We start from the raw sequence: 18703 nt of genomic DNA, 5'->3' as shown, positions 1-18703 counted from the left end.
TGCTGCCCCACCCCCTTCACTCCCATTGGCCACCCCGCTCCCACCTACCAGCTGCTCCTCCCTCCCTCTGCCCTCATATGGAGGCCGCGAAGCCTGGACCGCACCCAGCACCAGAACCCCTGGAACCCGCACCCACTGCAACACCCGACTGCACTACGACGCAAGCACCCTCCACGCACTCAACACCAGATGAGACCACCCCTGCTACCGGGCCACCCCGAAACGCACCCAGGGGCCTTTCACCTGCCGGAACCGCAGATTCACCAGCATCCAACCCTCCACACCACCAGCCAGAGAACCCAACCATCTCCGCTGCATCCTCCTCAACACCTGCTCCGCTCGCAAGCACGCCATCGAACTTTGGGACCTCCTAGACTCCACCGCCCCTGACGGAGACCTGGCTGAACGCCACCTCAGACATCGCCATAGCCATCCCACAGGTCTACAAGATCTCCCGCAGAGACCGCACCAACGGAGTGGGAGGAGGAATCGCCATCATCCACAAAGACTCCATCAAAATCTCAACGAACACCGATAACACCCTCACCATCGCCGAGCACATGCACTTCCAGATCCACACCGACCCCAACACCACCCTCAGAGGAACTCTCATCTACAGACCTCCCGGACCCCGCCCACAGTTCAGTGACACCATCGCCGACCTCATCAGCACCCACGCCCTCGCTTCCACGGACTACATCCTCCTCGGGGACCTGAACTTCCACCTCGAGAACAACAACGACGCCAACTCCACTGCCCTGATCGACAACCTCGGACTCAAACAGCTCGTAACGTCACCCACTCACGTCGCTGGACACACGCTCGACCCCATCTTCTCCGCAAGCCTCCACGTCTCCTTCAACCACACCACCGAACCACACTGGACCGACCACAGATGTGTCCACTTCACCTTCAGAAAACCCACCACACACCACCGCACCCAACAGCTACCACGCCGCTGCTGGGGCAAGGTCACCGAGGACCAACTGACTACCGCCCTCGCCCTGAGACCACCCACCGACCCAGACACCGCCGCGACCAACCTCACACAGTGGATCAACGACTGCGCCAACACCCTCGCCCCTCTCAAGACCTCTACAACCAACCACACCAACAAGAAAGCCGCCTGGTTCACCGAGGACTTCCGGATCTCCAAGCACACCTGTCGGAAGCTGGAGAAGAAATGGCTCCACGACCGAACACCAGACAACCACACAGCCCTCAAGAGCGCCACCCGCAGACACCACCAACCCATCAGGACCGCCAAGAAGACCGCCTTCAAGGACCGCCTAGACAACAACGCACACAACACCAAAGAGCTCTTCAGCATCGTGAAAGAACTCTCCAACCCCCAGCTCCATCACCAACGACATCCCCCCCATCTCAAGACCTGTGCGACTCCCTGGCCACCTTCTTCCACCGCAAGATCACCGACATCCACAACAGCTTCAACCCCAACCCCCCGCACCCACCACCGAGTCCACCACCCCTGCGACTACCACTCGCACAAGTCGCCTGACCGTCTGGTCCAGCGTCAGCGACGAAGACACCATCAAAACCATGAACTCCATCCACTCCGGATCCCCATCGGACCCCTGCCCTCACCACGTCTTCAACAAAGCCAGCGCAGCCATCGCACCCCACCTCCGGAAAACAATCAACTGTTCCTTTGAGATAGCAACCTTCCCAGAAAGCTGGAAGCACGCCGAGATCAACGCCCTTCTGAAGAAGCCCAAGGCGGACCCAAAGGACCTCAAGAACTTCCGGCCCATCTCCCTGCTCCCTTTCCTGGCAAAAGTGACCGAGAAGATTGTCAACAAACAGCTGACCCGCTATCTCGAAGTCAACAACATCCTGGACCCTTCCCAATCCGGTTTTCGCAGTAACCACAGCACCGAGACCGCCCTCATCGCCGCCACTGACGACATCCGGAGCCTGATGGACAAAGGAGAAACAGCCGCCCTCATCCTCCTGGACCTATCAGCAGCCTTTGACACGGTCTGCCACCGCACCCTATCAGCACGCCTCCATGACGCCGGTATCCAAGAGAAGGCCCTGGCCTGGAACACATCCTTCCTCTCCGGCAGAACCCAGAGCGTCCGCCTCCCACCCTTCCGCTCCAAAACCACTGAGATCATCTGCGGCGTCCCACAGGGATCCTCCCTCAGCCCGACACTGTTCAATATCTACATGGCCCCCCTCGCCAGACAACACAACCTCAACATCATCTCCTACGCCGACAACACCCAGCTGATCATATCCCTCACCGAAGATCCCCACACCGCCAAAGCTAACCTCCACCGAGGAATGAAGGCCGTAGCCGACTGGATGAAGGACAGCAGACTGAAGCTGAACTCAGACAAGACGGAGGTCCTCATTCTCGGACCCACCCCATCAGCCTGGGACGACTCTTGGTGGCCCACGTCACTAGGCACAGCCCCGGAACCCACGGACCACGCACGCAACCTGGGAGTCATCCTCAACTCCACTCTCTCCATGACCAGGCAAGTCAACGCCGTCTCCGCGTCCTGCTTCAACACCCTCCGTATGCTCCACAGGATCTTCAAATGGAACCCCCTCGACACGAGAAAAACCGTTGCCCAGGCCCTCATCACCAACAGACTCGACTACAGGAACGCCCTCTACTCAGGAACTACAAACAAGCTCCTGAGACGACTCCAACGCATCCAGAATGCCTCGGCCCGACTCATCCTCGATGTCCCCCGCCGCAGCCACATCACACTCGACCTGAGAGGCCTGCACTGGCTCCCCGTCAACAAAAGGATCACCTTCAAGCTCCTGATCCACGCACACAAAGCACTGCACAACACCGGACCCACCTACCTCAACAACCGACTCAGCTTCCACACCCCCACCCGAAGCCTCCGCTCAGCCAACCTCGCCCTCGCCACAGTCCCCCGCATCTGAAAAACCACCGCCGGCGGCAGATCCTTCTCCTACCTCGCAGCCAAGACCTGGAACATTCTCCCCACCATCCTACGACAGACCCAGGACCTGCTGGCCTTCAGAAGACTCCTCAAGACCTGGCTCTTTGACCAGTAGCACCCCCCCTCCCCAGCGCCTTGAGACCCTCACGGGTATGTAGTGCGCTTTACAAATGCAGTGATTGATTGATTGATTGAACCCTCCTCCTCAGTTCCTTCTAAGCCTGTGGACTCTCAAGGGGTCCCTATGTTTGATCCATGTGAAATGCATCACCTTTATTCAACCGAATGGTTTCCCACGAACATGTGGGAGAATATGTCACCTCACGTCTGCGCACCCGTTTGGACAAACAAACCAGAGCGAAGTTACGCTCTGAATGCCCTTGTCCATCCCTCCATTCAAACATTTCCTAAACTCCATCTATTGACCCTTCCCTACTTACTTTTTTCACCAAATTTGGCAAGGATCCACGGAAGGGGGTAGACAAGGCCTGGTCCACCTGCCAAGACAAGCTCCTAGACGTGATCGGCCCGTTGACACGCATTTTTGACTTGGCGGAATCAGCCAGATTAGAACATGCCTCCGTTAATCGGAAGGAACTCTCTTTATGGGTCCAACGTGCTGTCTGCCTACTAGGCAATGCTAGTGCAGCTGTAACGCGTTAACGCAGGAAGGGACTCATTCTAAAGCTGGACCCCAAATTGGTAAATTTAGCGGTGTCTGACCCAGGTATTAAAGCAGAAGGTCTGCTATTCCGAGACTCCTTTATTAAGGAGCTTAGCAAATACGTGGCCACATTGCGTCCTTAGACAAGGCCCAACAATCCCTGAGGAAAATGTTTTCCGGTCGAGTTTTTGCCAGGGCTGGCAGAGAAGGAACCGCTTTGCCGGCCTTTCATATAACACCCAAGGTTCTCATGCCTCCTACCAATGCTCGTACCAAGAATATAGGGCCCAGTTCTACCCACAGTAAAGCCGGGGATTTTGTGGCAGAGGCAACAGAGGTTCCAAATACAACTCTCAAGCAGGTAAGTCACCCTTCTGGCCTTCCTACTGTAGGAGGTCGCCTAAAATATTTTCTTCCAAAATGGCAGACTATAACCACAGATCCCTGGGTTCTGAATACTGTTCAGGGTCATGTCATAGAATTCTACTTAGAGCCCTTCCAGACGACTCTCCCTCATCCTCCATGTTTTTCTACAGAAATGACAAATTTGATTTTGTTGGAAGTCCAAGCTCTCCTTCCTTGTTCAGAAGAAAAACAAAAAGATGCGTCCAGTCATCAACTTATAACAGTTCAACCACTTTGTAGTCTACAGGCACTTCAAGATGGAAACTATTTCGCAACTCCGAGACTCTCTCTTACAAGGAGACTGGATGGTTTGTTTAGATCTTCAAAATGCATATCTTACTGTATCAATTCATCCCCAATCCAGCAAGTTCCTTCAATTCCAATGGCTGGATCAGACTTTTCATTTTCCTCTCTTCCTTTCGGACTTTCTTCCACTCTATGGTGCTTTACCAAGCTCATGAAACCTGTTGTAGCTTATCTCAGAGCTCAAGGAGTCAGACTGATAATCTATCTGGACGACATTCTTATCATGAACCAAAATCTATACTCAGTCCAATCTCAAATCCTTCTTGTTTGCACTCTCCTATCCGACCACGGTTTCGTTATCAACCTAGAAAAATCCACCTTAATTCCACGGCAACAGATAACATTTTTGGGTTTCCTCTCAGACTCCGTCTCCGCAACTCTTCACTTACCCTCGGCAAAGGTAAAATCCATCAAATCTGAAATCCTCCAGATTATGCGCTCAACCAAATTCTCTCTCAGAACCTTAGCCAGAATAGTCGGTCTACTCTCTTCTTCGATCCAGGCTATTTTCCCAGGACCTCTTCATTATTGGGTTCTCCAAAGATAAAAAATCAGACATCTTCAAAAAAGGTCTGGCTTACTCAGATGTCATCTCTCTGAACCAAGAATCACAAATAGAGTTACAATGGTGGCTATACCATTTAGACGCCTGGAACGGAAGAACCATTTTCGCATCAGCCCCAGATCTCGTATTGGAATCGGACGAGAGTCTTTCGGGCTGGGGTGCCCGATGTGGCCTGATCTCGACTGAGGGTACATACTCACTAGAGGAGTCCAGGTTGCATAGCAATTGTTTAGAGATGCTTGCCGGCTCCTTTGCAATCAGAAGCCTTGCAAAAGACAAAGGGGGTCATTCTGACCCTGGCGGTAAAATCCGCCAGGGCCAACGACCGCGGGAGCACCGCCAACAGGCTGGCGGTGCTCCCTTGGGCATTCTGACGCCGCGGTCAGAAATGGAAAACCGGCGGTGTACCGCCGGTTTTCCGCTGCCCTGGGGAATCCTCCATGGCGGCGCAGCTTGCTGCGCCGCCATGGGGATTCCGACCCCCATACCGCCATCCTGTTCCTGGCGGTATTGGCCGCCAGGCACAGGATGGCGGTATGGGGTGTCGTGGGGCCCCTGGGGGCCCCTGCAGTGCCCATGCCAATGGCATGGGCACTGCAGGGGCCCCCGTAACAGGGCCCCACCAAGATTTTCAGTGTCTGCCATGCAGACACTGAAAATCGCGACGGGTGCAACTGCACCCGTCGCACCCCTTCCACTCCGCCGGCTCCATTCGGAGCCGGCATCCTCATAGAAAGGGTGTTTCCCGCTGGGCTGGCGGGCGGCCTTCTGGCGGTCGCCCGCCAGCCCAGCGGGAAACCCAGAATAGCCGCAGCGGTCTTTTGACCGCGCAGCGGTATTCTGGCGGTTCCAGCCAGACCGGCGGCTTCTGCCGCCGGCCGGGGTCAGAATGACCCCCCCCCAAGTCTCTTGTTCTGTTCTCCTCATAATGGACAACATTTCTGCTGTCGGTTACTTCAACCACTTGGGAGGCACCAAGTCCAAGCCCTTGGTGGATCGGGCAAGGAGTTTTTGGTATTTTTGCCTCAAAAACAGAATCTCAGTATGTGCAGAATATTTACCGGGTGACCTAAACACTGTAGTGGACTGGTACTCATGCCATCTTTAAGACTCAAGCGACTGGAAACTTCAACCAGACATTTTCAACTCCAATCATCAGAAGTGGGGTCCCTTCAAAATAGATCTTTTTGCTTCCCGTCTCAATGCCCAACTTCCTCAATTCTTCAGTTGGCGCCCAGATCCATTGGCCTTAGCATCCGATGCTTTTTCTCAAGACTGGTCAACTGCTCTCAACTACGCCTTCCCTCCAATTATCATGATCAGCAGATTATTGGCCCAAGTCAGACGCCGAGCAACAACTCTCGTCCTCCTAGCCCCTTTCTGGCAATCTCAGGTGTGGTTTCCCAAACTTCTGGAACTCTCAATAGAACCCCCGTTCCTTCTCCCTTCTTTCCCTCACCTTCTCTTGAATCCCCAGGGGCTCCTTCACAACCTCATTACCGACAATCTTTTAACGCTTTCCGCCTGGAAAATTTTAGGAATTCTCTTTCAGTCCGGATTATTTCGGAAGATGCTTCAAACTTCATTAACCAATCAGGGGCTCAGGGAACTAAAAAAGCATACAGATCCGCATAGTATTTATGGGATAGCTGGTGCATGGGAAGGCACCTCGATTCCCTATCAGCGGATGTTTCCTCGATAGTAAATTTTCTAGAGGCTGAAGCTAGCAAAGGCAAATCCTATTGTACTATTAACCTATACTGATCAGCTATTTCTTCTTCTCATCCTTACATCAACGGAAAACCAGTAGGAGAGCATCCACTGATCTGCCGACTTTTAATGGGCGTAAACTTTTGTAATCCTCCTTTACCAAGGTATAGTTCCGTGTGGGATGTCAATCTAGTGTTCAACCTTTTTGCGTCATGGCCTGATAATACACTCCTTTCATTGAAAATGTTATCTGCAAAGCTTACCATGTTGTTATGCCTCATTTCTATAAAAAGTCTTTCTGATGTCAAAGTACTCAATGTTACTGCTTGCCAATTTACTCCTTCATGTGTTCTATTTTCAGTAAACAGACATACTAAAACTAATCTGTCTACAGTGTTCTATCCATATTTTCTGAACCAACCTAAGTTATGTGTAGGCCAATGTTTAAAGATTTATAAATTAAAGACAGCCGATTTGAGACCATCCTCTGCTTCCAAACTACTCATTTCCTTTAAGAAACCATTTAAGCATGTTTCCTCACCTACCCTTTCTCGCTGCGTAAAGTGGGTTATGTCCCTAGCTGGCATTGATACCTCCTCTTATGGAGCCCATTCGTCCAGGGGATCTATGGCTTCTAAAGCTTTTTGGGCTGGTTCTCGTTTGGAGGACATTCTCAAATCGCTGATTGGTCTAACGATAATGTCTTTAAAGCTTTTTATTGCAGGCCTGTTCAGCATGCATCGTTTTTGGTGATAAATTCGCTTTGAACAAGCATAATATGAGCCTCCGTTCTTGCCATAAAATGTAGATTTTCCTAGTAGTTTATGAAGGAAATTCTTAATTTTATTAAAGACACGGAGGCAAGTATTATCCCACCACATTTTATTCACTTCAGTTTTTTCTTCCCCCCTAACAGAACCATCTACCACGACACAACCTTCGTCCTAAGGCTGAGCCTACGCTTCGTTTCCAGAATCTGAGCGATATGTTTTCCTCAAACCATCTCTTCACGGTTGTTCCAGAATCCGTGGATTTCTTGCAAAGCCTGCATCAAATAGTGAACTTTCTACAAGGACATTTTCAGTTTTAATGGCTGTTTGTATCATTTTATCTATTGTTCCCATGTTTTTTAATTTCTGATCCCTCGCACAAGAAAAGAGGCTGTTCGCAGGCAAGATAACTACTTGGGGGGGGGGGGGGGGGGGGAGGTGGCTACTGTTCCTAGCCTTTTGGGTTTTGTAGTTTTGACCGCGCTGCTGTTAAATTAAATGGAAAAGAGAAAGCCTAATACTCGCCTCCATGTCTTTAATAAAATTAAGAATTTCCTTCATAAATTACTAGGAAAATCTAAAAAAATTTTTTCTCATTATAGCTTTGTTAAATGCTGCACAGTGCCTAGTAGAAATATCCGTTCATGTACGTAAGGCCAGTTACAGCTATAAGTTTAAAATTACAACAATTTATCCCCTTCTAGACATTGACAGGTCTGTTCTCTGCCTCAGTTCAATCATTGTATTAGTATGAATGTCCTGGGGCGATGGTTTGTCTATTATCCACATATGGCTGAAGCAAAAAATGTACTTCTTTGTTAGTAGTGGCCAAAGAACAAGTCCCAACGAATCGGGGTATGGGTAGATTTGAACTGAACCACTGATCTATGTATGAAGCATTCTTGTCATTACTAGTTTACTATGGACATACATCTGTAGCTATTCAGTACCATGTACTCTAACTTCTGATGTAGAATCCTAGCAAATGCTAGAGAGGTGGGGCAATTATACTGTTAACTCTTGCTATATATATTAAAAACAGTTGCACTACCTTCTGTATCTCAACTATGCAAAATAATGACAACATCCCTACTCTGCAATCAGTAAAGCAAATTTTTGGAGGTGGCACTTACCGTTCAGCAGAGCACTTCCTGTCCCTCCACAAACAGCTTGCTTCACCTTTCCAACTTCTTTAAATGGCAAGTGCCTTGGAACGTTCACCTGTTTTAATGGGTGAAGAAATATTTTGATATAAAGATGTGAACAAACACTAGAAGATTTATTTGAAAGTCTCAGTGACTAATTTTAGCATGCCAGTGTTAAAATGTTGGTTCAATAATTTACATATTGCGAAGTTCTTGATCAAAAAGGAGTACCTCATTGAATTCCCAAACAAAACTGTAAAAGTGGTTTGAAACAGTGTCCTTTAAATCCCTTCCAACTGGTAAATCAGAAGAAATGTATCTGAAAAAGTTGCTAGGACATGAAAACTGTACGATTTACAAGGAACACTGTTAGATGAATAATTCATTGCTTGTAAATGTCAGGCCTGGTTTCCTTTTTACTCTACAAAGAAAGAGGTGACCATGGAGGTTTCAACTAAGCCCAAAGAATGTGTTGCGATCACGGAAACTTCTATGTCATCAAAAGAAAAACTTTCATCCCGGGTTGGGGGAAACAAAGCCTCTTTTGGCACTCTCAATGAAACTGGAAGAAATACTTTGAGAAGGTTACTGGGCTTCTGGAGAATAGTGGGGATTGGACATGCTGCTATGGATAGGTAGAGAACTGACAAAGAACTGAAATACAAGGGCAGAGAGGAGACTGAGTAAGTGCAGAAAAAGACCAGAAACAGCAAGAGCTTGAAGGGGACGACATCAGATACAGGAACTTAAAGAGAAAATAAATTAGATAGAGTTGGAGAGCAGACTAAACTGAGATATGACAAGATCAGGCTTGTGGTTTTTGTAGGAGTTAGGAGATGAAACATGTGACAGCCAGATGAATGAGAAGCATATAGGAGGTTCTGAGAAGATGGAATACCAGTTATGTGCTACGGAGGGGTCAGGAGATTCAAAATGTAAAGCATAAAACACAGGATTATTAATTTGGAAGACAGCTCCCACCAAACTAGTAATATGGTGACTTGTTAGGTAAAGCAGGCTTCTATGAGTAGCTCTGGGCAAACTCCATGGGGGTGATTTACTAACATTTTACATTGGCTTTTCGTCACAAAAGTGACGCAAACCAGCCAAAAATATTTTTTTTCTATTATATACTTTCCAGCGCAAAACTTGTTTTGTGCTGGAAATTAACTAAACCTAACGCAAAGTTTAGCGTCAAGGGGCATTACATAGATGTCCCATGCAACGTTTTGATGCAAAACCCTATCCACAATGTTTTGCGTAAAAAAAATAACATTTTAAAACCAGGCGTTAAAAGGAATGTTGTAATTTCTCCTTTCTTTTAATACTTTGCATGTGTGCTGCACTGTGCATCACACATACAAAGTAGGAAAGTTTTAAATGTTGTCCCAACATAGTATTTTGCACTGAAAGGAAAGCTTTCCAGTACAAAACCTATGCTAGACTCTCGCACACACCCTTGCACTATGGCCCAAAGGTGTGTATGTGACGCACAGCAGCAAACATCTGCACCAATACTAGGGTTTGGGGAGGAGAGAGCCACATCTGTGTAGCTATAGAGCTCTCCTGCTCCCTCCCTGTCACGCAATACAGCGCAGAATTTTTGGCTGCTGCACGGCATTGCCTGACAGTTTAGTTAATCTGCCCCATAGTATCTTATAGCTCAGGAAGCAAACCTACCTCAGATAAAGCATGTAAAGTATTCAAGCAGAACTAAACATTAAGGTCAAGAAACCCGTGGGGGCGTGGCCAACATGGCGGCCAGAGCAGTCGCATCAAACACAGCTCCGCTCTCAGCCCTCGGCAAATCCTTCACAAGACACCTCCGTTTTCCTAAACGGTAGGCGCCGAATGCGCAGTCACTGGGACTCCTTCGACGCTATAAAGCACACTTCAGGTGCTACCGGGGATACTGCACCGTGACCGAGAAGGCGAGCGCTCGTGTCGGGCGCTGAGGAAGGCAATACGGACGCTCACGGCACCGGATCCAGCGGCCTCTGTAATTCACCCGGAGGGGGAGCCGGAGCGAGGCCGAGGACCATGCGCTGATTCGCGGGCCTGGGGAGGCGGCATCGGGCTCGGCTCGGGGCCCGGAATACAGGTGAGGGCCCAAGCAGAAAGGCAAAATCCTTCACAAGACGCCTCTGTTTTCCTAAACGGTAGGCGCGAATGCGCAGTCACCGGGACCCCTTCGGCACTATAAAGCACACTCCAGGGGCCACCAGGGATACTGCACCGTGACCGAGAAGGTGAGCGCTCGTGTCGGGCGCTGAGGAAGGCAACACGGCCGCGCACGGCACCGGATCCAGCGGCCTATGTAATTCACCCGGAGGGGGAGCAGGAGCAAGGCCGAGGACCACGCGCTGACTCGCGGGCCTGGGGAGGCGGCATCGGGCTCGGCGCCCGTAATACAGGTAAGGGCCCAAGCAGAAAGAAACGTCCTCGGAGGCCTTCCCGGCCGCTAGGCCGCATTTGTTAAACATTGCAGGCCCGCCCATACTGGCTGAGGCACCTCATAAGCGGGCCCCCAGGCGCCGGGTCCTCGGGCCCGTGGGACTCCACCCCCTCCCAATCAGGCACACGAGACCCCAAAAGGCAAGCGCACCACCCGGAAATGCTATTTAACCGGCATCTTTGCTAGCAGTAAACCCCAACTACAGCCACCAACAGCGATATTGTCCCACTCAAAACGTAACCTGGGGAGACCACACAGCCCCCGCTGAGAGGGAAACGGCACAGAGAGGCATATCAACTGCCTAATACTCAAAAGCACCTCACATCCCACAGAGTGCAGCTTCGTGCCCCACCGGCGAGACAGATCGGGTCGCGGGCCCCTCAGAGTGTATCAGACACCACATTGACACCCGGAAGACGCAATAGCTGCTTCATAATACAGCGCTGCCCGCAGAAGTACTGCACAGTGCACTGTGACCGTCTTCAACCGTCCGTACTTCACAACTACTGCCTGCTACAAATCAAAGTAAAAGCTACTCAATCGTATGTGTATCGCTTAACTCCATCAATCCAATTCTGCCGGGGATAGGTCGGACTGTCACATACGCCTTGCACTCATACATAAGGCATATAGTGGTTAACTAGCAATTGTCTAAAACTACAACTCACCGACCGTGGACGGCACCACTTGCCTTGCACTCAAGCTCCTGTGCAGTGGGACATTGCCCCCACTCACACAAAACAATCGGCTCAATTCAAACTAAACTAATCATACACCCTCTGAATGGCGCCACCCAGAACATAACGGAGCCAAACACCACTGGCGAACTTAAGCAATACATTTCCTAGATTGACCTGAACACAAAACGACAGCTTCACCAAATCAAATCAAGCCACACTAAGACCATTAATGGGCAAGCCAAAGACCTCATGAGCACCACCAGGAAACATGAACTCAGACGAGCCGGCTCCGACACCGGAACCCTCGGTTACACACCAAGCACTTCAGAAGCTGGAGGCAACCCTACAAACTCATACAACGCAATTTGAGAAAATACTACAAGCCATCCTAGATACCAAAACCACATTAGAAACCAAAATAGGATCAGTCACGGAAGAAGTCAACCTCCTTCGCATGGTCCAACAAGCACTAGCGGAGAGAGTAACAATGCTCGAAGAGGATGCGTCACGGATAGCACCATCGATAAAAGACCTCCAACTGCAAATGATGACAGTAACAACCGAGGTTGAAGCCCTGAAGCGCGGGGCCGAGGAGGATGAGGGCAGATCACGCCGGAACAACATTCGATTTGTGGGATTTCCTGAATGAGCAGAAGGTCCCAGTACAGAATTATTCATTGAACAACGGCTAACAGGTACAATACTACAAAATAATATTCTGAAATTCTTTTCAGTGGAGCGCGCACACAGAGTGCCTGGAAGATTCCACCGCCCCCCCCAACCGGGCGCCCAGCCTCGCCCGCTCATAGCAAGACTCCTCAACTACCGCGATAGAGACCTCATCCTACAACTGTTGCGAAAATCAGGCCCTGTAAGGTACGAAAACGCAGAGATCACAGCTTACCCAGACTTCACTGCGGAAGTAAAAAAGAAACGAGACTGCGTGAACATAATATTAAGTACGCTCTATTGTTCCCCGCAAAACTGCGTATACAGGACGATACTCGCACTCTCTTCTTCACTGCCCCAGAGGATGCTTGGACCTGGCTGCACACCAAAGGCCTTGCCGACCAGACAAATCCGAGAAATCCAGTGGAAAAATGGTAATCCCCAAAGACTAGACGCAAACCTCGCAGAAAACAAGACACTAAACCTTCACCTGAACAGGCTCAAGCAGAGCGTTCCTCACTACTACAGGCTACAATGCGCTTTGTCAACACATCTCCGACTTCCCTATCTACCCAAAACAAAGCAGAGCATGAACTTGACGCACAATATGACTCCACAGACTCCAACCGTGGCCCTAACCTTACGCCGCGCACAGCAGATGACATTTGCTAACCGCGCAGGCCCAGAATATCTCCACAACCGGGGACATGCCCCTCCCCCGTGAAAACTGCCTATCTTGCTCGGCTGCTCGGATCCGAGTGGCGTGTAATCAAGTCCTGTTGCTAACCTAAACTACAGCCCCGCAGTCGTCGGAGGCCCCCATGCGGACACACCAGCAACAGGTGTGAAATGGGCCGGGAAACTCACCGACTCGAGTACATGCACCCGAAGCACCCCCCGCTCCATATCGACTGGTTCTTCAAGATGGCAGACACTGGCTCTCTACCAGCTGTGATGCATGCACAGTTAATGTTTTACATAGTTATTGTTTTTTATGTCACTAAACGAGACCCACTTAGGGCACGTAATGTAGTTCACGATCATAGTAATTGGCGTTATAATCACACTCCTAACACAAACATAGTAGGCAATACCATAGCCGGTAAATGCCTATCCATAAAGCTCACTGGGGAAATCATGGGAGCACATGGGCAGTATATCTACCAAGCTCAATAAAACAGCACACATACCATAGCCCCTCAATCTCAAAATAACACTCCACAATATAAAATAATCACATGGAACATCAGGGGCATAGCATCCACACGCAAACGACAACTAATTTATGCGTTTCTTAAGCGGCATTGGATACATGTTGCCATGCTACAGGAGACTCACCTCAATGGGTCCTCACTAGAAAGCTTATGCGCAAAGTTGCGGGGACAATTATATGGCACCATTTTCTCGACCTTCGCTCGTGGGGTGGGATCTGGGTAGCACCAGGGGTCCCATTTGTAATGTCCCAAACACAAAATGATCCAAATGGACGATATGTGATACTAGAAGGGGTTCTAGATGGTTATCCTTTAGCATTAGTCGCTCTATATGCCCCTAACGCAGGCCAACACGAACTTCTGTGGACGCTCAACAACAGCAGACTCAGAGACCCATCCGAGGCTAGTATATGTGGCGGCGATTTCAACTCAGTACTAGATATACATATGGATCGCTCAATTCCCCCACTGACTACTGCCCCAGCCAGACGCACATCCACCGACCTAGTAGAATGGGCCACTAACAACGGTCTGAAAGAAATCTGGAGAGCGGGACACCCCACGCAACACAAATACTCTTACTATTCATCAGTACATAAAATTCACACCAGGATAGATATGCTATTTGCAACGCCTGACATAATTAATAAAATAAACACGTCAGAATATCTATCCCGCACCATCTCGGACCACAATCCGCTTCACGCCACATTATTATGGGGACGCACGTATGCCTGCATCCCAACTTGGCGCTTACAACCAGAAGCCTTCACAGACCACCCCCCTTCCAAGCAGAGAAATCCAAATGCTTATCAAACTACTTCACTTCAAATAAGGACACCGCCTCAACGCGCGCTATCGAATGGGATGCCCACAAAGCCGTGATTCGAGGCCACTGCTTGGCGGCCACTGTGGGAGTTAGAAGAGTACTCACTAAAGAGCTACAAGAACTAGAAATTAAGTTGCGCACGACGGAAGTTGAGGTCTCAATGAATATATCTTCACTGGAAACACTGAGTGCTCTTAGAGCCAGTTACAGGGAGGCAGACACCAGGCTATGTAAACACGATTACAGACACTTTCAGGCTCGACAACACGCAGAGGGGGATAGATCTGGGAAATTGTTAGCCTGGTTGGTTCGCCAGCCAATGCAGTCATCACCAATAGGCGCGATTAAACTTCACACAGGCCTTGTTGTTAACACCCAGGTCGAAATTAACACAGCCTTCCATATGTATTATTGCACTTTATACCAACCCTCCACCCATCCACCCCTCCTACCGAACAACTGTCCTCATTACTAACAATGATTCCCCAAAATCTGCACATAATAAGCAACTCAGAAATGTTAGACGGCCCTATCACAATAGAAGAACTGTGTCTGGCTCTTTCTCAAATGGCACATAATAAAGCCCCAGGCTCAGACGGTCTGCCAGCGGAATACTTTAAATCACAACCTAATCATCTTCTGCAACCCCTCCTCGAGGTATTCAATGAAGCCCACACTAGAAAGCAACTCCCAGACTCTATGCATGAAGCACTAATAGTCGTGCTCCCAGAACCAGGCCGAGACCCCCTGGACGTCAGGTCATATAGACCTCTCTCTCTCCTCAACTCTGACTGTAAACTCCTAGGTAAGATCCTAGCAAACAGACTACTCCCTTATTTACCAAACCTAATACACCGAGATCAATCCGGATTTATACCAGGCAGAAACACCTTTTTAAACATCAGAAGATTAATTCGCTTAATGCACGGTACCGTCGAGGAGGCGGCAGTGGCCATGTCCCTGGACATCGAGAAAGCTTTTGATACGCTCAGCTGGGACTATCTTTACTGAACACTAGAAGCATTCAGGTTCCAACGCGGCTTCATAAATTGGATTAGGACACTATATCATAAACCCATAGCCCGAGTTAAAACTGGACAAATTATTTCCGAAGAATTCCCCATAGGAAGAGGCACCCGGCAGGGCTGTCTGCTTTCCCCCCTACTATTTGCTATTGCAATGGAACCTTTAGCAATTAAACTCCGTAGCGATGCTCATAAATGGGGCATTCCAGAATCTCACTCATATCACATTGTGTCTTTATACGCTGATGATGCCCTAATCTATCTACGTAAGCATTCTACATCTGTCACAGAGATAATGCTAATATTAGATAGCTTTGCACTGGCCTCTGGATTACATATAAACTGGTCCAAATGATGCATTTTCCCCCTTGCTCCTACACCAAATGAACAACAAGGGAGTTTAGCCCAATATCAACTCCCTTGGTCTACCTCAACTTTTAAATATTTAGGCATACGGGTTTACCACTCTATGACGGACCTAAAGGAGGGTAATCTGGACCGACTGCTCAGATCCACACGTGGCTCCCTGTCATTCTGGACCTCGCTCCCACTATCCCCTGTGGGCCGAACTGCTATAGCTAAAATGTTAATCCTACCGCGCTTCCTCTACTACTTCACAGCCCTCCCGCTGTCACTGCCACGCACATTCTTTCATAAACTACACTCCCTAATGACTGAATTATTATGGGGCAGAGACAGACGAAGGGTTGCGCTATCTATTACACAACATCCACAAGAAGAGGGTGGATTAGGTATGCCAAACCTGGAATTATACTATGCAGCTGCTCAACTGCAATGGATAGCTTCATGGCTCAACAATTCAACCTCCCCAGAATGCGTAGCACTGAGCGCATACACAGCACCACAAACAATCCTAACGACACTATTCGCTGGCTCTCCCTATCCATCAAATAGTTCTCCAATACTAGATGCAGCTAAATTCTGTTGGAAAAGATACACCCAGGGCAGAACCAATCTCCCCCTTATTCTCCTTCAATACCCCTATCTCAAATACCGAAGATACAGGACCTATCACTTTATCATGATATACGAGTAACTAAAACGTTAAATGTGGGAGACCTATATTCTAATTTCCATATAACCACTTTCGCGGAACAGGTGACTGCGGGAACAATGCAAACCGGAGCATTTCTAATACATGGTGCCATCATTAAGCTTTTACGCAATCTCTGGGGTAGCAATTATAACGAGCCCAACAAATCCCTCTTACAACACTCCTAACTATAGGAAACGCTAGGGGCATTATTTCAATAATATAAAAAGTACTATCAGCAAGTGCCCGCACAGATTTATCCCCAGCTAAATCCCGCTGGGACACCGCTCTCGCTGCTCCAATCTCCCAAAAAACCTGAGAAGCTACCCTCGCCACGATCAAAACGGTGTCTCGCAACACCAGACTAAGATACACTCAGTTTAATTATATTCACCAGACCTATTTATCCCCTGCCTGCATCAACAGAATCTACCCTAGCTCTAAGTCAGAATGCCCTAGATGCACCACACCCTCAGCTAACTTTTATCACATGGTCTGGGAATGTCACTCAATAAATGCAAGCTGGCAGAGATTCACAGAAACTACTTCAGAAGTCGCTGACCACGCACTTGCCCCCTCCCCGGAATCGTGCCTACTGGGAATACGCTGGCGTTCTAAAGGAGACAAGCATCAACACAGATTTATAGATCTGGCATTTGTGGTATACAAGGGCTTGATCGCTACACATTGGAAGGCACCCCAAACCCCTCCTTACTCCACCTGGCTCCTCGACTTATACAACCGAACACATGCAGAAGCCCACACATAAAGACAATTACAACAGAAGGGCCAGCCACAAGAGGGAGTTGAGATCTGGGACAGCTTTGTAGTAAAAATAGAAACCAGAGATGACATGTTCCCCCCCATGACTCCTTACATTCTCTTCACCAATAGTGCTGATACTAGTACACCTAATTAGCAAATAAACCAAGTAAATAATAGCACGCCCCCAAATGGGAATACCGAACACTGCGCTAAGCTAACACTTACGAGCCAGACCCACTTAAACCTTGTTCCTTTTATTAACGTTCGGACCCACATTAGATGTACACCTCCTCCCCCATGCGTTCAAATGATGCCCTCAATATTTAAAACGCCATTACATACATATACATAAAAACCACAACCAGAGTGACTATAGTTATATATCGCACAATTTTTTTTTTCCCTTTCTTTGTTTTTTCTCTCCCTCTCGATGCATATCAGTAAAGTTAATGTTGATCACGCAGCTTAGAGCTAAAAAATGTGGGTGAATATACACAAGCAAAGAAACTGCATACTTTTTTTTTTTTTTAAATATTTTTTTATTAACATATTATTTAATAAACAGTATCATGTTTACAGCACCATCTTGTTTGCTTCGTGTTAGTGCATAACAGTGTTAATATCACTACTGTCTACATTGTTTGAATGTTCTACTTCATTATTCGATAATCTTTATACTTTAAACTTATACAAGAATAGAACATCAGTGGCGCTTCTTCTCGTATGGGTTGCCCAATTGGCCTGGTGTAGCAGAGTCATGTTTTTCTAGTTATTATACAACACATTTAACTCGTTTCAAACATTAGTCAACTTAAACTTAAATACGATGGCAATGTAGGGGGTGGAGGCTGCTAATGCAGGGGGATGCCATTTCCTGGCTTTTCCAGCATATATGGTGTCATTACTCATAGGCTTGTCTGGTTTCAGGTGGGTGGGGCGTCTACCGGGTCCAACCTGTCTGTTACTCAATGTCCTGGGCTCTGTCCCCTGTTGTCAGCCTTTTATTCAATCTCGGCCTTATCGTGTCTTCCCTTACCATGTCCTAGAGGGTGAGGCAACATCTCCTCCCTTCCTATGTTTATCCAGTCTCCACTCCTGTTGGTGTGTCTGTGTCCGCTGTTCTCAATATATTGTCCCAGCTTGTCATTGCTACTTCCCATTTCTGTGCTATAGGGTGGCGACGCATTCCCCTCCCCTCCTCGCTCTTCAGGACCTGGAGTTCGGCTCTGGCCCATGTTGTAACGTCTTGTCTCCACCCAACCCGGGGGGGGCCGAAACTGTGCCTTCCAGTTCTTTGCGATCTGTCTCCTGTACAGTACCAGTGCCAGATTCAGAAAGCGGGTCTCCACCCTTCCCCGCGGCAATCCATCCCCAAAGCCCATCAGACATCTGTCAGGGGTCGGAGTCAGGTTCATATTAAGGAGTCTCGACAGGTCGGACATCACCTCTTCCCACCCCAGTTGGATCTCTGGACAGGTCCATAACATGTGGTCAACATT

The 18703-nt window shown here is 48.7% G+C and overlaps 1 protein-coding gene across 1 annotated transcript in view; it reads right to left on the bottom strand.

The window, feature by feature from the left end:
• Positions 1-18703, bottom strand: part of RCC1L (RCC1 like) — a 109593-nt gene that overhangs the window by 11488 nt on the left and 79402 nt on the right. The window contains exon 8 of the mRNA XM_069226912.1: positions 8502-8589. Coding sequence (XP_069083013.1) covers positions 8502-8589 — 88 coding nt within the window. The remainder of the gene's footprint in view (positions 1-8501; positions 8590-18703) is intronic.

This window comes from Pleurodeles waltl, chromosome 3_2 (assembly GCF_031143425.1).
Source record: "Pleurodeles waltl isolate 20211129_DDA chromosome 3_2, aPleWal1.hap1.20221129, whole genome shotgun sequence".
Classification (NCBI taxonomy): Eukaryota; Metazoa; Chordata; class Amphibia; order Caudata; family Salamandridae; genus Pleurodeles; species Pleurodeles waltl.
The sequence above is the reverse complement of the archived record's forward strand: the minus strand, read 5'-3'. Positions and strand labels throughout refer to the sequence as shown.